At 37.5% G+C, this 25,156-nt stretch overlaps 1 protein-coding gene across 2 annotated transcripts in view; it reads left to right on the forward strand.

Annotated features, from left to right (window-relative positions):
• Positions 1-5,655: 5,655 nt before the first annotated feature.
• Positions 5,656-25,156, forward strand: part of LOC141388594 (probable Rho GTPase-activating protein CG5521) — a 59,212-nt gene continuing 39,711 nt past the window's right edge. Inside the window, exons 1-2 of one of the 2 annotated variants that reach the window (XM_073958591.1) lie at positions 5,677-5,814; positions 5,895-6,569. In XM_073958591.1, coding sequence (XP_073814692.1) covers positions 6,464-6,569 — 106 coding nt within the window. In that variant the 5' untranslated portion in view covers positions 5,677-5,814; positions 5,895-6,463. Of the gene's footprint in view, positions 6,570-25,156 lie in introns of both variants that reach the window. The other variant, XM_073958592.1, reaches the window with a different exon arrangement.

A 25,156-nucleotide genomic window follows, 5' to 3' on the forward strand; every position in this document is an offset into this window, starting at 1 on the left:
CCACTTTCACATTTTTTTTTTGAAAATCCTATATATATGAAAAAAAATTGCTCCAAAATGTTTTTCCTGTTGCACGAATAAATTAATTTTTATTACATTTAAATATTGAAAAAGGTCCCGCACAAACCACTTTCAATTTATGTGATACATGGAATAAAACTATACATTGTTACGAATGTAACTAATAGGTTTAAGTTAATTTAGTTTAATTTCCGTTAATTTAAAAATTTGAATTGTAACGTAAAGTTTTTATTATGCAGTTACTTTATCTAAGCAACAACAACTACCATGTAGAACTCTCTTCATCATTCTAGTCGTTACATTACTTTTATTAATGTGCTTTTGTTTGTTTTGCCATAATCATGTAATTATCGTTTAGTTGTCATTTCTTATTTCTTGCATTTGTTTGTTGTTGTAATTGCGTCATTACTGCGCTTCTCTACTTGTATGTATGTGAGTATGGTTGTTCGCTTAGTGCGAATGTGCGTCTGTGTGTTCGCTGCACAGATTCGAGATGTTGCCAGACTTTGTGGATAATTCTAGACCAAGGAGATTTTGGGTATAAATAGGTAGGAACGGCAACATTGAGTTGAGTTGTGTTTTAAGCGTTGAACTGAACAGATCGGTTAAAGAATAGCTGCGTGCTAACTAGAGACTTGCTGTGTTTTTTTTTTTTTTTATCCTTTATTTATTCCACTTGGGAACATAGGGCTTCTACAAAAGAATTCCATCTTACTTTATCGTTACAAATATGTTTTAAATTATCTAAGTTTGTATTTTGCTTTTCGATTTCATGTAGGACCGTTCTTCGCCACGTGTTTTTTGGTCGCCCAGGACGTCTGCTACCTTGTGGGTTCCATTCCAAGGCCATTCTAGCTATGCTGTACTGTGGCTTCCGTAGTGTATGGCCTATCCATTTCCATTTTCTTCTTGTTATTTGGCGGATTATCTGTGTGCTTAGTAATTAAAGTCGGTTCTGAATAAGTGTATTAAAGTAAATAAAGCATTGTAGAAACGTAATCTAAAACGAACCCTGTTTTATTTGGTACAAATCGTATCGGGGAATAAAACAACGTCTACACGGACATTAGTTAAATCTAATTCCGTAACAATATGATAAAAATATTAGAGTTTTCGTGAAAAACTTAAAACTCGATTTCCGGTTAGTCGATTATTTGAGAGTGTACTAAAAGTCGAGTTTCGATTATTCGTTAACCGCGATAAACCGATCATAATCGAATATAATCGACCATTTTCGTTGATGCAATCTGTGATGTACATATGTACAAAAAAGTACCGCCCATTACGCGGTTTTAGCACACCCAATAGTCAACTACGACTAATAGCCGTCCACGATTATTAGACTACGAATAATAATAGACTACGACAATGGTCGACTACGAACAATAGTTGACTCCGAAAGTCGATTAAGAATAATCGGTTATACGGTTTTCGCACATTCAATAGTCGACTACGATTTTTAGAGATTTTACGGCTAATAACCGATTAATCGATTAACCGAAATCGGTTTTACGTATCCCTAAAAAATATGTGTGTTCGTTTACTCAAAATTTGTACAAATTGTTACTGGATGTTGTTCGTTTACTCTACAGTACAATATAAAAGACCTTAGCCGATTACAAGAAGTTACTGAACTTGTACAAATTGTTGAGTAAACGAACACACCTAATAATATATATGTAATAATATGACGATAAAATTGGTGAGAAACAAAAGCAAAGACATAAAGTAATAAAGACCTGACAAAATGCATGCAACAAAAAATGTTTACGAAACTATGTATAGAAACATTACCTTTAACAGGTTGCAGTTAATTCAAAATCGCAACCAAGGAGGAACATTTCATGTAATGGTATCAGAAACGAAACTTATGAATTCAAGGATCTATTCAAGAATAATTCCATGTCAAATGGATCGGTAAATTCGGTTAAATACGTAATAATGTATAAAAGAAAAAAATGTTATATCACCATATCGTAACATAACATTATGTTAAATTCAAAAGCCATTCACTGAAGAATGATAGCAAAAGAAATGTCTTATCTTGTTGTATTTATGTCTTTGACAAAAGCTTATGTCATTCTAGAATCTAGATATGTCGTGTGGCTTTAACGATTGTTTTGAGTTATTTATGTGCTTAAAGTGACTCCAAATTTTTTTATCGAATCAGTTATAATTAAGATTTTATCTAATCTTATGCAAAAGCTCATCCAAATATGAGACAGGGATATGAGATTGTAAAAAAGTCATAACCCTATTATTTAAATTTTTCATATAACTGTAAACACAAACGCACAAAAACAAACAGAAGCGGAAAAATAGAAAAAATATTAAATAAAAATAAAATGGATGTAGCTTTAATTTATTATATATTGTAAACAACATATTAAATAGCAATTTGTCAGATTATTTTTGCAGTACTCCATTCCATTTTTAATTTTCAAGCAATTCTTTTTGCAAATTCGCGTATGTCTACGTATCAAAAATCAGCTGACTGACATCTTATATCATTTTAGACTAGTCTAAACAACTAGGATTTGAAAGTTGGATTTAGAAATCGAGTCGATTTAAAATGACTAGTCTAAACGGGCTATAACAACGCCAAAATAATGGGAAAGTTTCGTATGAAAGTTGCAGCGTGTAACATAAGAGTTAGTGCGAATGTGCGTCTGTGTGTTCGTTGCACAGATTCGAGGTGTTACCACATGTTCTGGATAACTCTCGAACGGGGAGATTTTGGGATATAAATACAGGTGGAATCAGCAACGGCGAGTTAGTTGTGTTTTAAGCGTTGAACTGAACAGATCGGTTAAAGAATAGCTGCGTGCTAACTAGAGTCAAGCTGTGTGCTTAGTAATTAAAGCCAGGTCAGGCAATTAGGCGCCCGTGTTCGCTCATTTAACGTTGCTCTCTCCACACACACAATTCAACCCATTGAAACAGTACACTCCCACAATGACGCCCCGTAAAGTATGCAATAGAAAAGTATGGTGCCTGACGCTGAATTAAAGTCGGTTCCAAATAAGTGTAATAACGTAAATAAAGCATTGTAGAAACGAAGAGAAGAGATGCATTTTTCAAATGCAAAACAGTCTTTACAAATCACTATATAAGTCTCTCAACAAAAGTCAGATTTGTGAAATGCTGTATCTGGTCCGTACTACTTTACGCAGTTGAGACATGAACCATCAAAATTGCAGATGAGAAAAAACTTGAATTCTTCGAGATATGGGTCTACCGAAGGATTTTAAAGATACCATGGACAGATCATGTAACAAACCAGGACGTTTTATGCAGAATGGGTTTAAATAGACAATTGCTGCGACATGCCAAAGCTCGGAAAATTGCATATTTGGGGCATCTTGCTAAGTTTACATTTACGAAATCCACTCGATTTCAACTGTCAATTCCATAGCTCAAACGTCAAATGAAATCTCATCTGGATTTCATTTGACGTTTAACCTATGGATTTGACAGTTGAAATCGAGTGGATTTCGTAAATGTAAACCAAGCATCTGATGAGAAATGAAAAGTATAAATTCCTGCAAACCATCATAAAGGCCAATGTAGAAGGAAAAAGAGGAAGAGGCAGGAGAGAATTGAACTGGCTGAAAAACATACAAGATTGGACAGGCTGTCATGATGAAAGAAGCATGATTTCGGCGGCAGAAAATAGAGAGCTGTTTATGCCTGTATAATATAAAATAAAATAGCATAACACATTTATAATAATATTGTATGATCGCTTATATCCGGATTACGGATTTGCAAATAAAGAAGAAGAATCTGAAACGAACACTGTTTTATTTGGTACAAATCGTACTGGGGAATAAAACAACGCCTACGCGGAGATTAGTTAAATCTAACTCCGTAACAATATATACAACTTAAAAGATATGGTCTTTCTGCACATGGAAATCACATGCAGAAAAAATGATAATTACGCGATTTACACGTATTTTAAAATGCATATAAATTAAAATGTGTTATTTGACCTCTATTTTTATTTCAGAAGCCTTGAGATATATCCTCAGCAACCCAATTATCTTCCTCAATGTGAAAGCTTTAATATGAATGTCTATAAAGCAAAATCCATCTATTTTATTGGGAGATTTAAGCAAAATGAAGGAAGTATTCCTATAGATTTTTCCAATAAAAATAATTGTTTTAATGAAAATTAGTGGTAATTTTGGCTATAAAATCGACACTATAATATCAATTTGTATGATTTTAGTCTCATTTGATTCACCGTGAAGTTTTGATCCACAAAAAATGTTTATGTAATTTTATGACCATTAAATGAACCATTATCTTTAAAAAAGTTGACTTATATTCAATAATTTCTCCATTTTACTTACATTCCGCGTATTCTGAGTAACATTTTACATGTATTATGCAATCTACTCGCTGAAGTCACTTCTAGAGAAGTTTATAGTAACAAGTGTGCTCATTAAAATAATTAGCATTTTTATAATATTTTTTTTTAAAAGCCCTTCTTTACAAGTTGCCCTTTTCTTTTTTAATCTTTTATCAGAAGCAAGCAAGGTAAGCAGGCAATGCAGCTTATGTACTCACCCCTTAACAGAAGAGGGCTAGCTTACTGGGGGAGACTACAGTTTCCTGCCTCGCCTGGTTGCCTTGCTTTCCTGCTTCATTTCCGACATAATAACTGTGTTTCTTTACTTACCTGAGGTTACCATTTTAACCATTTGTTACCATTTTTAACCTGCAAAGCGTTCCTTAACCCCGAAAAGTGGCAAAACTGGAAGCAATTTTTAAAAGAGTGGGAGGGGAGAGAGAGTGAAAATGGCTTTCTCTTCTACCACAGGCTACCAGCAAAATTTCTGCAGGTAGAAAATGGCAGATCTGATTTTTCGATTTTTGTTTGACGATTGACCGAAGAAAAAGTCGAACACTGACAACACTAAATTAAAAACTGTGAAATAAAAGACGAAAATTGATTTTTTTATGTTTCTTTTCGACTTTGCTGCCAGACCTACCATTTTTCGGTTCCTTTACTTTTCTGGTAAAAATGTTCATGAGAGAGCAATTTTGAACAATTTTGACACTTTTCTCTTTTACCACTCTTACCATTAAAAAAGTAAAGGAACAAAGCTAATAAAAATAAAAGAATATAGAAGAAGCGGGCAACCTAGTTCGAAATTCGCTCGGCCTTCTTTATTCTTTTATTTTATGTTATGTCAGAAATGAAGTAGGAAAGCAAGGTAACCATGCGAGGCAGGCCTTTTGAGAATCCCACAACAGAGCGATATGCTCTGATCTAGAAACTGAACGAATCTACAAATTTTTACCACGATAATAATTTTTCCTTTATGTTCTTGAAGAAAGTAAAAAAATAGTAGATTCTTGCAGTTCTAGAGCTGGCTGGATAACCTTTTTTATGACGATTTATAAACGCCAAGCGCTATGGAATTGACAGTTGAAGTGGGTTTATAAAATCCGGTAATGTGCAAACGGGGTATAAAATTCGATAAATTGTTCTATTCCGAATTATCCAAAAATATCCTACCTTTATGTTATTGTACCTTTGCATGAAGCACTTTGACGTGTTACCGCTACACCTAATGTCATAGTTACTGAAATTAATTCTTACGCCGTCTCTTTCGGTAGAGAACTCCGTTCTCTGATTCAGAAACGTCAACAGTTTTCACCAACACAATTAATTTTTTGCCTTTACAACGCACGAAACAGAAATTTTTACAACGATTTTTCACAACAATTACCCAACAGAAAATAATAAATCTATTATAAAAATAAAGCAAAAGTGTTCGTGTATGTGAAATCAATAGATTTGTAATGAAAATCTTTATGCAAATGTTCGCATTTTGAATGAAGAAAAAATCATTTTATAGGTGGTGTTGTATAGAAAAAAAACGGGCAAGAACGCAAAATGAAAAATGAAAAGAAGAAAACGGAGGCAAATAACAACGATTAGTGAAATAAAAAAACAGTGGAAAAAGGTGGTGTACAATATTTTCGGTCACTGCCATTCCATGCGATTTAGCCACCATAGCCACTGATAGAAACGCAATAACTTAATGGAGTGTATTGTAAAGCAATAACAACAATCCGGTGAATAAGTAATAAGTGGTTGGTTAATAGTGTGAGTGAGTGTGCTGGCCGGAGCAAGAGTTGAGGCACCTGTCGCGGGAGTTATTCGTCATCACGTCGTGTCGTCGCCAACCATATCCAAACAAACTGGGCCTCCACCTCTTCCCACCTACCATAAGAGAAGGAATATTTAGAAAAAATGTGTGAATGTGAAAACAACAACTAACATTCAGTACTACAATAAATGTGATGATCAATAAAAATGGTGTTAACAAATTAATAGAAATACTCTTCGTTTAGTGAATACATTCAAGGGGAAACAGAGTAGTTAGCTAGCTCATCCAGCTAGCTTACTCGCTCCTTGCTTATCATGTTTACAAAAAAGTCTCACGCGGATATCAAGAAGTCCACGGCAAAAATACAAGATTGCAAAAAGGATTCAGCATCACGTCTACGTCATTTGCGTACTATATTAGGTAAATATGTAAAAGTATTACAACTTGCACTTTTTTACTACTTATTTAAATTATTTCTTCGTAATAGAGTAGCCATCAAGGTTTTTCTATTGGCTTTAATTTTACAACTTTAATTCATTGCTGCTAATTTCTGTGCTGGGTGTGTGGGTGTAGTCGTCTTTGCGATTGTCAGTTGAATATCGCTGTTGACAGCCAACCATATCCATTTAGTTTAGCACAATCGAGACAAACCAATCCGCCAACAACTAAAAACAACAAGCCAACGAAGTGAACTTGGTATTAATTCATTTTTGCAGCTTGGCTCTGACAAAAGCAACAAGAAAAGTAAAACAAACATACCGCACATAAAACGAAAACTCAAGTACAACAACAAAATGAGTGGCAGCAGTAAAAGAAATCAACCTACCAAATCGATCGACGTTGTTTTGTGTGTGTGATCAATCCATTTTAATCACGAGCTGCTGTTGTTTCGTTTGGTCTTCTATCTGCCTGGCTGGCTGGAACTTTGAATGTCTGTAGTGTATGTGTGTGTTTTTGCGTTAATTTGTTATTGTTTATCTTTAGTTATTTTCTTCTACATGTTACATATCTATTTGGTTTTAGTGTAGTATGTTTTTCTGTGCAAATATCTAAAATTCCACAAATTCTCTAGTTTGTTAATAAGGCAATTGTTTGCTGATTATGTTTGAGGTTCTTAGTGGGTAGATGAGTTTATTTTGATGCGCCCACTCTACGTAAATATATTGGCTTTGAAAGTGAACCTACCTCAGTTAGTCAAGGGTTATTGGAGATAGTCGTTACTGTAATACTTATGATTTGTTAGATTAGGAGGAAGCGCCGAATAAATGATTCTTGAAAGAATATCGAAATATGGCCCGAAATGGCATAATTTTCGGTAACTTTCCTATTACTGACTGAGGAGAAGAAATTCAAATCAGACCAGTCTATCCATCTTCACTGATGGATCGAAGATGGAAAAAGGCACGGGGGCAGTTGTGCATTGTGAAGAACTAAACATCAGAAGCTCATATAAACTTAATAACAACTGTAGTGTTTTCAGGCAGAAGTTTTTGCACTTAATGGCGTTAGGCTCCTTAACTATTAAATCGAAGTCAAGGTTGTAGGTTTATCTTAACTCGGAACATGACCCTTTAGCTTTTTGGGTACAGGGGCACTGTAATGTTGAGGGAAATGAGAAAGTTGATGAACTGGCAAGACAAGGCGTCCAGTTCTCGGACCTTCGGGTGGAGGACTGTGCCAAGCCACCGCTTTGCTTCTTCCTTAGCAAACAGTGTAAGCTCTACGCAGAGAAACGCGTAAGGATCTGGCAGGACTTACCTGGTTGCAAGGTATCGGAGTCAATCTCAAGGCGTAGAGCAGCTTCCCTTCTCTCGCTACTTAAGTCAGAAATCAGAATTGTTGCAGGGGTTATCACTTGCCATTGCAGCAATATATCTATGTCAAGTAAGTGAGAGGACAATATCATTGAGTTCTGCAGCCTATGTGAAGATGTAGAAGAGATTGAAACAACCGAGCACCTCCTTTGTCTGCATCCAACACTGGCAGATAAAAGACACAGACTGTTAGGGGTGCATGATATATTATTTCTCATATTTTTCCTCTAAAGACCCTGGAGTCCTGCTAAATTACTGTAGAAGCCTTAAGTGGCTATGGGATGGGCTATCCCAGTCATAGGAAAATCAATTAACTAATTTATTTTCTAATTCTCTGTTATATCTTCTCTCCTCCTACATCTTTCGTGTCCCTCCCTCCTCTTTCCTTCCTCTCCGCAATGGACCACTAGTCTCCGAGTGAATTGGCTGTTAATAATGAACGGCAACTGCTAACTGCCTAACTTATTAACCCTTTGAACCCCGAATTCTTATAAATTCCTCGTGGTTAGGGAGTTACCAAATGTTGCCTGTGGGCAACATTGGGCCATTGTGGTTATAAAAATTAACAAAGTTTGTTTCTTAAGTCTTTGTATTATCGTTATATTTTTTATTATTCATGATGTGGAAAAGCATAAACTGATGAGTTTAATTCTAGAGGAAAATTGACGGCAATGGAATGGAAAATAGGTCTATATTTATTATATATAGTTAACGAATTCGCCTATTTTAACATATATGGCGGTGTTCATATAATTTGAAATGCTCATATTGACATTTTGTATGCAGACTCTAAACTAGATAATACCTATTGACCTTCGTCCAATACATAAAATTAACCTCACCGATATTTGAACAGATATTCGATTGATATCGTACAAATTCCAAATATGTAATATGTATATTCACCAAAAAATGTGTGAATCTCCTTTTAATTCAAGTTCAATCTTCGAATAACACTGTGCTACATTTTTAAGGGATAAATATTCCTTGGAATGTAATACACAACTCTTCGGAAAATGCCATTGTTGAAGATTTAATAAAAATGTCAATAATATAGTGAAATCCGAAATGCGAGAATAAACTGTTGTTGTTGTAACAGTTTGGCTGTCTCGTTTTCCCTGAAATGATTCATAAGATGGTGGTATGAATTAAGTTTGTACGTGTGCCGGTACTGTGTGGAGGGTGATTTGTGTGAGGATGGATTAGGTTGTTATGTGTGTGGATGTTTGTGGGGATGAGTTTGGATGTGATTGGGATTGTGCTGACGGGATTAGGCTGGGAGCTGCAGGAAATTAGCCACTTCTACTGGCTTTAACCACAGATCTATGGGGCGTAAGTCTGTGGGTTGTGATGGGCATGCAAAAAGATGTTTTGTGTCGTGCGGTCCTTGTCTGCAATGAGGGCAGATATCTTCCACTCCTGGCATGATTCTAGCCTGGTAGGAATTTAGGATGGTTGACCAGCCTGATCTGAGCTGCGCTAGGATGGTTCTGGTTCTCCTGGGCAAGGATCGTTCGACCTCTGCTACCGCTGGTGGTTGACGGTTAAGGACACGATTTGATTCATATTCGTTTACGGCTTGCTGGACTGCTTGAGTATGAATCTGTTTAAGCGATGCAACTAGTGACAGTCGGTCGATGTCAGTTGGAATGACATCCTGGATGTCTGGGCTGTACCGCTTAATGTCCTTCCGGATGTGTCTAGGGGGTGAATCCTGAACCACGATGTGGTGGTTGGGATGCGTGGGCTGATGACATGCCAGCAGGAACTGTCGAGAGAGCAACACATTATGTTGCTTCACTGACAGTATCCTTGCCTCCTGATGCAGATGATCCACACTCGTCATCTGGACACATCCGGTTGCGGTTCGCAGGGCATTGTTTTGCGTGGTCTGTAACCCATTCCATTGGGTGTCGCTAATGAATGACGTCCAAACGGGTGCAGCATAGTTAAGGACCGATCTGCTGACTGCTTTATAAGTGGCCAATAGGATCTCCTTTTCTTTGCCCCACGTGGTGCCCGAGATGGCTTTGAGCACCTTGTTCCGTTTCTGGACTTTTGACTTCAGGACTGTTGCATGGCTGGCGAACGTAAGCATACTATCGAAGGTAACCCCTAGAATTTTAGGGTGCTGAACAGTTGGAATTGTCCCTTCTCCAATATGTATGCTTAGTTGACGCCTCACCTCTTTAGTCCATGAAGTGAACAGGGTTGCAGAGGATTTATGTGGCGATAGCTCTAAATGTCTTCCCTTGAGAAATGTGCTGACTGTGACAATGTAGCTGTTTATTCGTTGCTCAAGTTCATCAACATCTTCTCCAGTGGCAAGTATGGTGCAATCGTCCGCATACGTTATCAGTTTTACGCCTGCTGGAGGTGCAGGGAATTTAGATAAATAGAAGTTGAAGAGCAGAGGCGAGATGACACCGCCTTGTGGAACACCCATTTTTAGTTTACGGCGCTTCGACTTCTTGCCTCTGAATTCTACATATGCCTGCCTGCCGTTGATGTAATTGCATAACCATCTCTTGGTTGTGTTAGGCAATGTAGAATCCAGGATGTCGCCAATAAGTATTGCATGATCAACAGTGTCGAAAGCTTTGGACAAATCCAAGGCCACGACTATGGTGCGATGGGCAGGTCTTTTGTGATTAAGTCCGTTTGCAATACTATTGACGACATCAGTAAGGGCAGTGGTGGTGCTGTGTGCTTTCCTAAAGCCATGCTGGTGTTGTGCAAGTTTAAGTTCTTCTGTCATATACGGCAGCAGGAGGGATTCCAAAACCTTGGCCAGCGGTGACAGAAGGGAGATAGGTCTGTACGAGTCTCCTCGGCTGGCTGTCTTATCTGGTTTTGGTAGCGGGATTATCCTTGCGCTCTTCCAAACCTCCGGAATCACTGACTGGTTGATAGAAAGTGTCATGATCTGTGCTAGGTAGCACTTTGCTGCCGGACCTATATGCTTTAGCATAAGCATCGAGATGCCGTCTGGTCCTAAGGCCTTGGATGGTTTGGCCTTAATGATGGCTGCGCTTACGTCCTCTGGTGAAATTTGAGTGGGAGCTTCTTTTTTAAGATTTTTGGCTCTCCTGAGGACTGCCCTTTTGCCCCTGTTCTGCTCTGTTGGGTGGACCACAAATTGCTGACAGAACTTAAGCGCGCATTTTTTGGCATCCGATAAATCAGCACCTCCGAAATTTATCGCCATATTTCCTATATTGGTTTTCGCTCCCGATAGACTCTTGATGGTGGACCACAGCTTGTGCGAACCAGCTTCGCACTTGTCCAGATGTTTCAACCATTTTTCCCTGCGATGCTGGTTAACGAGGTTATTAATTTCCTCCGTCAGGGCTGGTATTGTCGGGTCATCTGGCGTCGTCTGACGTAATGTATCCCTCTGTTCGGCCAGGCGTGCTGCGGGTGTTGGGAAATTGGGCCTCCATTTTGGAATTCTGCCTGATGGGATAAAGCGTTTTGCTGCCCGGAGTACTATATTCCTGAATTTACTCTCTCCCTTTCTGGCACATGTGGGGGGCGGCAACTGACTGATAGCATCGTCAATTCCATTCATAAAGCCAGGCCAGTTGGCTTTGTTGTAATTTATGAATGTACGCTTTTCCGGCTCCACAAAGTCGCTAGATTTCTCCACAGTTATGATTATCGGAATATGGTCCGATGCCATCGAAACACGGGTCTGCCAGGATGTAAAGGGCAGAAGCGACGAGCTGACTATGCTTATGTCAGGGGAGCTGGAACAATGAGCCGTGATTCGAGTGGGGAAATCATCGTTTATAGGGTAGAAATCCGATGAGTCTATCTGTTCAGCTATGGAATCGCCACGTCCGTCGTTTGGTAACTGGGAGAACCAGAGCTCATGATGAGCATTGAAGTCACCAAGGATTATACGGTTATCACCTACCAAAAGATGCTCTATGGATGGGCTGTAACCGGGCCTGAGGCTGTTGACAGGCGGAATGTAAATATTGATGACTTCCAGTTCTGTACCTTCCGTCAGAACTGAAATGGCCATGACTTCCATGATGTCATCGGCAGGATCCAAGGTGGGTAAGCTTAAGAGCCTGTAACTCACGCTCCTCTCTATGATGAACGCGAGCCCCCCCCCATGGCATCTGACCCGATCCTTTCTAACGATGACATAGTTACCGTGACTGGATAACCTACACTCTGGTGGAATTTTGGTCTCCTGGATTGCAGCTATTATGATATTATTATTGGACATAAAATTAGTAATTTCCACAATTTTATTCCTGAGTCCGTTGCAGTTAAGCTGGAGCATCAGGAAAGATTGTGGAGCATGCTGTAAAAAGGTTGGGTTATTGTTGGAGTGGTTGTTATGTATGACAGTTGTGGTGGTTGCATGTGTTGTTGAAGGTGTATTGGTGGGAGGTGTATTTATTGAGTTGTGGGAGGTTCTGTGGAGGGGAGTAGTATGATTAGTAGGGGTTAGGCGTGTCGGGAGTATGATTGTGCTATTGTTGGATTGTTGGGATATGATAGGTGATGAAGTGGAAGATGAATTTGAAGATGAGGTTGGAGATTGTGTCGGGAGTATGATTGTGCTATTGTTGGATTGTTGGAATATGGTAGGTGATGAAGAGGAAGATGAATTTGAAGATGAGGTTGGAGACTGTGTAGGGTGGATGTTATTTTGTGGCGTAGAGGTTCGTTGCAGTGGTGTTTTGGCTAAGTTGACATTCATTGTTTGCGTTGAGTTCCCATGTGTTGCAGTGTAATGCGCTGTTGAGGTGGACGGACAGCAGCTTGCCACGAAGTTTCCATTCCACTGTCTATGAGACCTAAGTTTGGTGCATCTCCGCAGATGGCACCAGTTCTTGCAGCCATTACATTTAACAGACGCTATATTTCTGCGAATAACTTCGTGGCAAACTGAACATATCCATTGATCTGGTGAGTTCGGGGCGGTAGGTGTTGAGCGCCTGGTAATTATATTGATTGCAGAGGACCTACGTCTGCTACGCCGCTGACGTAAACAACAATTAGCCATGAACGTCTCTGTCCAATCCCTATGACTAGAGAGTCCAGAACACCGGCGCATATGACACCATTGTTTACAGCCATTGCAACGAACCTGGGTTAGATTTTGGTTTATTTTAGAGTGGCACACGGAACAGATCGTGACCTCGGTGTTATTGGGGCCAGGATTCTGTTCAATGCCAGCAATAATCAGCAGGATACTGAGCAAAGCTGCTGGCATGATTTGCTCACCTGCTGGAAAAACGGGTTGATACAGCTGTCGCTGAGTTGACGATCCCTGGCCGAGCGTTGCTCGGGTCGCTCCGGAACGTAGATCCGATCGTCGTGGGAGAGAGAATAAACTGTTGGTGTGAACTGTGTTTGAAATACGTGTTGTAAAAGATATGATGCAATATGCCGCTGAAACATCATGAAGTAAGCGTTTTAGAGTTTCATAATGCTCTAAAGAATTGTTGAGATCTTTATTTGGAAGATTTTTGCAAAGGGTTACTTGGTTCAACTACCAATAGTTTAGCCGAAACTGAACAGAATTTCAGCAATTATGTAAAATTTTCTATATTTTATAGATTTTGATGCCCTAGATGGAGTTTTTCTTATGTGTTTTTTTTCAAAAGATAAGTTTTACTAGTTTATCGCTACAATATTGCTAAAGACAGCAAGGCCAAATTCCTATTCGTTTCTGAGATAAAGACCTGACAAAATGCAAAAAAATGTAAATTTAGCCCGGTTTAGATGAGTCCATAAAATCCGAACTGGATCTGACAGGACAAAACCCTACTAGGGTTTTTGTAGTCTAAATATGTACTTTCAAAAAATGCATACTAGAATTTGTTTGCATTTTCAGTGTTGCATATTGTAATAATATAAATATAACATTTTTCAGAAGCCAGAATGTCCCAATGACCTTTGTATTTCATTGAATACCACTAACCATCATTTTCGACTTCCACCTATGTAACCACTTTATTACCACAATGGCCAAATGTTGCCCACAGACAACTTTCAGCAAATTATAACTACTGATTGGAACTGTAAACTGTAATTGTATTTTTTTATTTTATTAGACCAACATCTCAGTAAAATTTTTCAAAAAATGTTGGCTGCAATTATTCAATTCTTTTGGTATTTAATGGCATTTTATAAAATCACTAAAATATTTCATGTCCAAATTTTTACTCGACTACTTATAATTAAACAAGCATAACTTCGCCAAGCTAGCAATTTATTTAAAAGTAATTTCCATTTTCTTATTCTTCTGAAATCAACCTGCCGACACCCACTTAGTATATATAAATATCTCAAACGGCGTGGGAAAGACGAATACACAAACATGCAAAATTGCTCACAGGCAACATCGGGCCACAAAGGGTTAAGAATGAATAAGGAGCGGGTTCTGCGCTCAGATTGCCCTGCACCTTTGGCTCGTCTACTCGAAGTATACCTTGTGAGGTTCTAGTTTCACTTCGGCGTTCTTACGTAAGTCATCAGATAATTTATTCGAACAGATATTCGATTGATATCGTACAAATTCCAAATATGTAATATGTATATTCACCAAAAAATGTGTGAATATCCTTTTAACCCATTTCGTACTTGGTGTTCGATTTTTCGAACAGTAAAATCACCTTTTTTCAAAAAAATATTTATGGATGAAAAAGTTTAAATTTTAAACAAGTTTTGGTATATGTATAAAGTCTAATCTGTCAGCAAATAAAAAAAAAATTGTTCCCTTGAAAACCCCACCTCCCCCTCGATGTTAAGGGTAGATTTTTAAAACCTATATTTTTGGATCTTTTTTAAATTAATTTTAAAAAATTATAAAAAAATGAAATTAAAAAAGTAATCATGGGGAATTATTGCCAATATATGTATCCGTTTCACAAAATATAGAGAAATTGATTTACATGCGCAAGCGCGACTTTACAGATGTGCAAAGTTGACTGTTCGAAATTTCGAACGCTGGTACTTAACCTACATATCGATGGGTATATCAAAACGTGAAAATTTACTGACAAATTGCGGGGAAAAGTTATTATAGCACCATATAAGACTAAATACTAAATTTCAGCCATTTCTTAAGGATAGTGCGGCTAAAAGCCAGAAATACCCTAAAATCGTTAGGTACAATTCAACGGAGGCTGTATAAAACGTGGACCTATGCTGACAAATTTCTGGAGGAAAGTTAAGTAACCTCAAAAAAAATTAAATATGTATAAATTTACAGTCATTTCTGTAGGATAATGCAGCTTAATCCTTGAGATCTCCCGAAAATCGGGCGGTACCGTTCTATGGGGGGCAGTCCAAAACGTGGACCAGCGCTGACACATTTCGGGGAAGAGTTTTGTAGGTCCAAAGAAGTCTCAATACCAATCTTCAACCATATTTTCATACAAAAGTTGTGATATAAATCAATAAAACGGCAAATAAATCAATTTTATTTTACTTCTAAACATATAGCTTAAGTGCCAGTGTTCGAAATTTCGAACACCACTTTCCGGGAAAAACGAAAAATCGGAAATTTTTTTGAGTTGATTTTTGACATCAGTGGGTCCTAATTACACTAAAAAGTGCTTTGTTTTTAAAAAAATAAATAAAAAATTTTTCTCGGTACGATATGGGTTAATTCAAGTTCAATCTTCGAATAACACTGTGCTACATATATATTCCCTGGAAATATTCCCTGGAATGTAATACACAACTCTTCGGAAAATGCCATTGTTGAAGATTTAATAAAAATGTAAATAATGTAGTGAAATCCGAAATGCGAGAATAAACTGTTGGTGTGAACTGTGTTTGAAATACGTGTTGTAAAAGATATGATGCAATATGCCGCTGAAACATCATGAAGTAAGCGTTTTAGAGTTTCATAAGGCTCTAAAGAATTGTTGAGATCTTTATTTGGAAGATTTTTGCAAAGGGTTACTTGGTTCAACTACCAATAGTTTAGCCGAAACTGAACAGAATTTCAGCAATTATGTAAAATTTTCTATATTTTATAGATTTTGATGCCCTAGATGGAGTTCTTCTTATGTGTTTTTTTTTTCATAAGTTTTACTAGTTTATCGCTACAATATTGCTAAAGACAGCAAGGCCAAATTCCTATTCGTTTCTGAGATAAAGACCTGACAAAATGCAAAAAAAATGTAAATTTAGCCCGGTTTAGATGAGTCCATAAAATCCGAACTGGATCTGACAGGACAAAACCCCACTAGGGTTTTTGTAGTCTAAATATGTACTTTCAAAAAATGCATACTAGAAGTTGTTTGCATTTTCAGTGTTGCATAGTGTAATAATATAAATATAACATTTTTCAGAAGCCAGAATGTCCCAATGACCTTTGTATTTCATTGAATACCACTAACCATCATTTTCGACTTCCACCTATGTAACCACTTTATTACCACAATGGCCAAATGTTGCCCACAGACAACTTTCAACAAATTATAACTACTGGTTGGAACTGTAAACTGTAATTTTATTTTTTTATTTTATTAGATCAACATATCAGTAGGATTTTTCAAAAAATGTTGGCTGCACTAATTCAATTCGTTTGACATTTAACGGCATTTTATAAAATCACTAAAATATTTCATGTCCAAATTTTTACTCGACTACTTATAATTAAACAAGCATAATTTCGCCAAGCTAGCAATTTATTTAAAAGTAATTTTTTTATTCTTCTGAAATCAATCTACCGACACCCACTTAGTATATATAAATATCTCAAACGGTGTGGGAAAGACGAATACACAAACATGCAAAATTGCTCACAGGCAACATCGGGCCACAAAGGGTTAAGAATGAATAAGGAGCGGGTTCTGCGCTCAGATTGCCCTGCACCTTTGGCTCGTCTACTCGAAGTATACCTTGTGAGGTTCTAGTTTCACTTCGGCGTTCTTACATAAGTCATCAGATAATTTATTCGCCAGTATATTCTTTTGATGGAGAGCCTAGCTATTCGGCAGCAAGGAATCCCTCTCTACTATATGACTTAAGAGCCATGACTATCAACGCCTGACTATCGACGAATATAGGTACAGGTCTTTTGAAGTTGGGTTCAAGTCTACTAACCCAGTCTCCAAAGTGTCAATCCCGTAATTAGGGTCATGCTACTCCCCCTGTGGACTGATTAAAGCTAACCCTGGCGTTCGTTTAGCCTTCTTGTTTCACTTTTGAACTACTGTTTTTTTTCTTTACGTACGTTCTTAGAGCCAATGATTGCCCTCAGACGAAACTCATCGACCAGACATTGATGACCGATGTCAAGAATTGCATAAGTCTGAGGCTTTCATGAACCCACTAGCCTTTATTTCTGCCACCCAACAACCACTCGTACGATGCAGATGGGTTGACGATCCGAAAAACCACATGGAATCAGGCGTTGCATACTACCTTGTCTTAACCCACTTAGCGCCGAGAATTTTTTTTGCGAAAAAACTTAAAATTGTTTATGAAAATTATATTTTTGAGACTTTCTAAACATTTTTTAATAAATAACTTTTTTCTCTAAAACGTATAGTTTTCCTGCAATCGGGCCTTCTTTTAAAAGTGCCAAAAACTTTGGAGGGTAATATTGGTGTATCCTTACATGGCAATCCCATAGTTTTTGATTGAGAAAATACTCTTACTATATTCCTAACAAATCCCTGACTTTATATGATTCTAACATTTATGATTAAATTTTTATCGCATATTTAAATTTCTCATCAAAAGTCGAAAATTAGAAAAAAGTCGATTTTTTTGAATAGCTTGGGTTTTAGGCCAATTGCGTGGAAATACGTAGGTCAAATGAATGAATAAGCGTGAAATGACAGATAACAGACAATACTATAACAAAGTGCAAAAAACCCCACAAAAATATTCGAAAAAGACAGAGTTTTACGTCAATTTTTGCAACCATTTTTTGTGGCGTTTAAACGACCAGTGGCTTTATCTGGGTTAAGCGGGGTGCACACAATCAGTTTTGATAGTCGATTTTCGGAAATATCGATTAATGTCAAAGTGTCAAACTTCTGGCGTCTCTTTCCTTTTATTCACTTGAGGGCTGTTGCGGCTTGCTTACAATGCCGATACAACAGAGATATGCATAAGTGACTACTGGGAAACAGTGCTTTTGAGCGAAGACCTCTATTGCGATGATTCGGCCCTTGACAGGAATGCTTTCAAAGGAGTAGGAAATGAGTTAAAATGAGTCCAAGATCAAAAACAGTTGAACAAAATAAATCATAGTTCTTTTGGTAATACGACAATTCTAATTAATTCGGATATCTCAATTTGTTATTATCGAGAAGCTTTGAAGTTTCCGCCGCCGCCAAACCTCTGTTATTATTGTAGATCTGATTCAAGATTGTCAAGTTCAGTATTTTGTCTTCTTCTTCCGTTTGTGCAGTGACGCTGGCTGGTCACATTTGCAAAAAATGCAATCATTTGGTGTGTTCCTGAGCTGCAAGCATCTGGTAATGTTTACTATTTTTTTCGAAAAATTTTTAACGTAGTAAGAATAGGTAGATTATTGCAGGTTCTGGAACAGGCATATTATTTAAATGTTTGATACATATTATCTTATTAAACTGTAAAAATTCAATCCATGTTTTTTGTTGTAGATTTTATAACAAAAAATAAACTTAGCGGATAAACAAAAAAATCTTCCTTGGCTAAAGAAGATAAATACTTTGTTTTGATTATTTAGACTCTCATTTCAATATACAAATGTTTGTAGGTAATTTTTTTCTTCTGTTTGGAAATTATCATTGTAGTCTATTTGAGATTTCAATGTGTTATGAATGACGAGTACACGATAATCAAAAAATTTTCGCACCAACATTATTTATGCAAATTTGGTTAGAAGAGAGCTTTTGTATATTCTTTATACTCGATATGTATGTACGAGTATGTAGTTTGCGTGTGTATTGATGGTTATTGTTTATATGTTTAATTATATAATATTTCTTAATTTACACATTTGGTTTCACATGAAAACAAGTCCGTCAGACATACGGCCAGATAGTTTTTCCGCCGTCACAGGAAGTTGAACAACATTGAATTTTTTTCACGGGCAGTCATTGGCACTTTGTAATATCAAATTTTCGGATGTTAATGTTCACAAGACCAAAACATGTCAAAACTCTTTCGTTTTATTGCTATTGTGTAAACTAAAACGGGATGAATAATATTATTTTCAGAATTCACATAAGTGTATTTAGCAGAAATATAGTGTCGTTGTAATGTAATACTTATATCAGAAAAACCATCGATTTGTACACAAATCAAAAGTTTTTATTAATATCATAATTTGCTAACAGAACCTGATGAAATTACATGACAAATTAATTTGGGTATATTTTTTATGTGGCGTCTTTATTCATACCCATGTTGGGCCATTGTACTTGAATTTCAATATGAGATTTCACTTTTCTTCGTTCTTTATGTTAATTTTATATGTGTGTTTATTTCCTACTGTGTAAGATTTGAATAGAGATGGATGAGATCATACGTTTTCCATTAAAGGTTTTTATGATCATTCATTCATTCGTATGCAAACTTTGACACTAGCAAAAATGAAAGTTGTTCTTTTGTAATAATTTCGAAATAAAAGAAAACAAATAATTTTCATTACGCCTTGTCTGGTCTTCTGAGTTGTTGGTGGGAAATATGTATGTAAACAAATTTCATTGGTGACATTTTTGTTGTAAGGATTAGGAGCAGCAATTTCTCCCATTGGGTGGCGGCCAATACATTTGCGACAAAAATTTACGTTTTAGAAAAAAATTAAACTATTTTTGAATGTAAAATAGACAACATTTTTGCGATTATTTATAGCAAATTACTTCAAACCATGGTTTAATAAGAAAGGTTAGCCAAAGCTTCCTGTTAATTAAATTTTTTTCTTTCGACTATTCCTAAAACGTCAAAACAATATACACAATCTTTGTATGTGTGTGTGCTGTTTGAATAATATGCCAAACAATTTTAAAAACAATCGAATTCAATGGTTTTCAAAATAGTTTTTAGACTATTAGTATGGAAGAAATTTGTCAGCTTATCATTGAAACAAACATTTTATCATATCCGAAACTCGATTATGTGGAGAAACCTTGGCCCTTCATTCATTTTTCGTGTTTTTTATAAAATGCTCAAAATTGGTATTGTAAACAAACCCACTTGTTGCTTTTGTGTTTACCAATTTTGATGTTTTAGGAATTCAGGAAAAACAAGGGTTTTATAGATTTTTTTCATTTAAATCTACCTCTTTACTTATACCATGCTTCAAACATATGAAAATGAAATGTTTTGACACGATATTTTTTTTTCGAACGTTCCCACGCCTCTCTTTCCCACCCCTGCCGACCGAGGGGGCGACCTCCCTTTTCGTAGGGACCGCGTACACACCATGATCCGCACCATGATGGGATATAGAAAGAAAATTCGAAAACCAGCTACAGAATCTACTTCATCAGCCAGTTTTAAAAATCATACAACTACTAATTATTTAAAAATAAGATTATATTAGATTTTATAACTTCCAAACTCGTGCAAAAGTCTACATTATAGTACATGGAATTAAAATCAATACACATTTTGCTAAGGGGTTCACCCATAGAATAATTGGTACGGTGAAAATCTATATATAAGAATTGATAATATCTAGTAGATCTCAAAGGAACATTTATTCTAATAGACGATATTAAGAAATCACACGGCACACTACCATTCAATATTTTTAACACAAACATAGTATTTAACATAATGCGTCTACTTTTTAATGTAGGTAGTCGAATTAATTTTAACCTGCTAGAGTATGAAGGCAGTTCAAAATTACTACTCCAATGTAATCCCCTCAATGCAAAAAGTAGAAATTGTTTTTGCACTGATTCGATTCTATCAGGGTAAGAAGCATATTGCGGATCCCATATGACAGACCCGTATTCTAATATAGGTCTGACAAGGGAAGTGAATAATTGCTTTGTTATATATGGATCAGAAAACTCTTTGGCCCATCTTTTTATAAATCCTAAGACACCATAGGCTTTATTTACCATAGAAATTACATGATTATTAAAATTTAATTTTTGATCCATTAAAATGCCAAGATCAACAAACGATTCTACAGAAGATAAAACAAAATCATTAATAATGAATTGCTTTATTAAAGAAGATGATCTGGAAAAACACATATGTTTACATTTATTCAAATTTAAATCCATACAATTTACCTTACACCACTGAAAAAGGTTATTTAAATCATTTTGAAGTAAATCAGCTTGCTTCACAGAATTATGGGTAATGAACAACTTAACATCATCGGCATACATTAGCAATTTTGAGTGCTTTATTGAACTTGGTAAATCGTTTATGAACAAAAGAAAGAGAACCGGCCCAAGGTGACTTCCCTGAGGAACACCTGACGGAACTATAATCGATGTTGATCGACATCCGTCAAACAGAACTACTTGCGATCTATTGTGCAAGTAAGATGCTATCCACTTGACTAAGTTTTCATTGAATCCTATACAATCTAATTTATATAGCAAAAGCTTGTGGTTGACTCTGTCAAAAGCTTTGCTAAAATCTGTATAGATTGTATCAGTTTGGTAACGTCGAACAAATCCTTTTATTACAATAGATGTAAATTGAATAAGATATACAACAAAATTATGAAAAAAATATGAAAATACATAACACGCCTTAAAGTTTAATGGTCAAAACATATGCAACTGAACCAAATCCCATGTAAAAATCTTCAATATTTCCTAAAATATAATTAAATTTTATGATTCAAACCAAAGTTTTAAAACTGATATCAGTCATACGTACTTCATCGGCGGAGGGTCTGGTCATACAGGAGAAGCCTGAATATGGGTCCAAGGGTCGCTTAAATCCTTATAGGGCAAAGATCGATCGCGCCGTGCAAAACATATGCCCATCAAGCGGCATGGTCCCGCACGACAAACTGTACCTATCCAACTGCTCTGCCAAACTACTCATCTAACTCCAGTGGATCTGTGGCTACATCCCATCGAAGCAGCCACTTTCCTGGAACTGGAGATAGACCCAGAGCCAGATTGAGCAGAAGAACGAAACACTGTTACAACAACAAGGGTCAGAAATTTTTTATTAGTAAAAGTCAAGGGATTGAATCTCGAAAACATATGAATGTAGTGATTGGGCCCAAAGACTTTCTATTTTTCAGTAGATACAAAAGACTATGTCAATGTATATTATATAAAAAATCTTTGCCATCTTAAAGATACCTTGTTATCTACACTACAGCATTGGATATCTTTTTATTTCGTTAAGGTTTTGGTTTTAATTCTAACCAATTTTCGAGTTACCACGATTTCGACTTTTTCCCGTTTTACTGCAAATATGGGCGGCGTTTGACAACATTTAAAGGGATCAATTCGAAATACTACTCTTCTGATGAAAAAATCTCGGACTAAATGCCTGAAACACGTGGGCGCAACTAGAAATAATTCTCTTTTGTTGATATATAAAAGTTAGTCTTATGTCACGAAGGGTGGCTTATCGGTATTTTTGACTAACAATTAGACGGAGCAATGGGTGATTTTTATGGTAGGTGGAGTTGGTCATAATGCATCGTTTTTAATGAAAAGTGAAAATTTTAAAGTTTCGATTTACTATCCTTTTGTTTAACAACATTTTCGATCAGTTTAAAACGCAAAATTATGAATAAAAATTACAAATAAAAGTTGATACCACTGTTGTTGTTGTTGTAACAGTTCGGTTGTATTCGGAAGCTCTTTCCTGAAAATTATAAAGGAAGAATGGAACGAGAAAAGAAAATGGAATATATTATTAATCAGTTGTGTGAATAGGATTTGATGTTGGCAATTGAAGGAATTGTGCTACTTCAATTGGATGTGACCACAAATCAACAGGGGTTAGATTTGTGGGGGCGGACGGACAGTTGAATAGATGTGAAGTATCGTGAGGGCTCTGATGGCAGGAGGGGCACCTGTTTATGGTACCGGGAACAATGCGTTCTCTGTAGGAATTGAGAATGCTACTGTAACCAGACCTAAGTTGTGCCAGTATGGAACGAGTTTGCCTTGGAAGAAGCCTCTCACTATCCGAAATTGCTGGAGGATGTTGATTTAGGACTTTATTGTTTATGTACACACTTATGGCTTCGGAGACCGCCCGTTGGTGCACAATGTTCAGGGAGTCCGTGTAAGACAATCGGTTGACGTCCGATGGAATGACGTCTTGGATGTCATCACGGTAACACCTGAAGTCCTTACGGATGCGTCTAGGTGGTGGATCTTCCATCACTACGTGATGGTTGGGGTGACTCGGCTGATGGCTAGCCAGCAGGAACTGTCTAGTCAGCAACACATTATGTTGCCTGACTGACAGCATCCTGGTCTCCTCATGAAGATGATCTACCTGTGACATCTGGACGCAACCCGTAGCAATTCGGAGAGCATTATTTTGCGTCGTCTGCAGGATTCTCCATTGGGTGTCACTCAGGAAGGAAGTCCAAACCGGGGCAGCATAATTGAAGACAGACCGACCGATGGCCTTATAGGTCGTTATCAATGTCTCCTTATCTCTGCCCCAGGAGGTGCCAGCTAAAGCTTTAAGGACTTTGTTCCTGGATTTCACTTTCTGGTTGATGTAGGTGGCGTGCGAAGAGAAGTGGAGAAGATTGTCGAAAACTACCCCAAGGATCTTTGGACTATGAACAGTGGGGATACGCCTGCCTTCGACAAATACATCAAGCTGGTTGTTAACTTCCTTCGTCCAGGAAGTGAATAAGGACACTGAGGACTTTGTAGGTGATAGCTGAAGATTGCGCTCCCGGAAGAAATTTGTGATGGTGGCTAGGTAGTTGGAAATTCTAGCACTTACGTCGTCGATGTCAACACCAGATGAAATTATGGTGCAGTCATCCGCATACGACACCACCGAAATATCTGCTGGTGGAGGAGGGAGATTAGCAAGATAGATGTTGAATAAAATGGGGGATAGTACTCCACCTTGGGGTACTCCCATTTTAATCTTGCGGAATTTGGATTTTTGGCCTCGGAATTCAACGAAGGCTTGCCTACCATTAAGGTAATTGGCAATCCAACGTTTGGCGTCATTGGGAAGGGTGGAATTCATGACGTCAGAAATCAGCATGGAATGGTCGACCGTGTCAAACGCCTTGGACAGGTCAAGCGCTGCCACAATGGTCCGTTTGGGTGGTCGTAGCTGATTTAGGCCGTTCGCAATCTTTGTGGTTATCTCTTGCAAAGCCGTGGTTGTGCTATGAGCTTCCCTGAAACCATGTTGGTGGGAGGCAAGGTGGAAATGCTGTTTCAGGGATGGGAGCAATAGGGACTCTAAAACCTTTGCTACTGGTGAAAGCATGGAGATCGGGCGGTAGGATTCCCCATTTGTAGCGGATTTGTCTGGCTTTAGAATAGGAATTATACGAGCCACTTTCCAAACGTCTGGAATTACCAATTGGGAAATTGATAGTTCCAGGACCTTTGTCAAGTAGCTCAAACCTACTGCTCCCAACTTCTTTAACATTACCATGGATATGCCGTCTGGCCCAAGGGCTTTAGATGGTTTAGATTTGGAGATAATTCTCTCGACTTCACTGGATGTGAAGGAGATGGGCTGCAAATCACGCTTTAGTGACTTGCATCTCCGGAAAACGGCTCGCCTGGACCTGCTCTGCGAAGATGGATGCTCAATGAATTGGCGGCAGAACTGTGTTGCACACTTTTTGGCATCGGAATATGTAATGTTATTGAAGGCTATAGCAGGGAGATTTCTATTCTTGTTTGAACCAGATAGACTTTTAATTGTGGACCAAAGTTGCTTGGAATTAATTGTGCAGTGGTCGAGATGTTGAATCCACTTGGAACGCCTGTGTTCGAGAACCAGGTTCTCAATTTCCGCGTTCAATTGCCCAATTCGTTCGTCAGCTGGGTCATCGACACGTATTTGATCGCGCTGTTGTGCCAAACGGGATGCCCTGGATGGATAATTTGGTCTCATGAGAGGAATTCTGCCCGCTGGAATAAAGCGTTTTGCCGCCTTGAGGATTACTTCCCTTAGTGTTCTCTCACCCTTTCTGGCACATGAGGGCGGCGGCAAGTGACGTAAGGAGTCGTCAATGAAATTCGTGAAGCCATGCCAGTTGGCTTTGTTGTAGTTCAC

The sequence above is a fragment of the Musca autumnalis genome, unplaced genomic scaffold, assembly GCF_047663935.1.
Source record: "Musca autumnalis isolate F117 unplaced genomic scaffold, ASM4766393v1 scaffold_1, whole genome shotgun sequence".
Taxonomy (NCBI): domain Eukaryota; kingdom Metazoa; phylum Arthropoda; class Insecta; order Diptera; family Muscidae; genus Musca; species Musca autumnalis.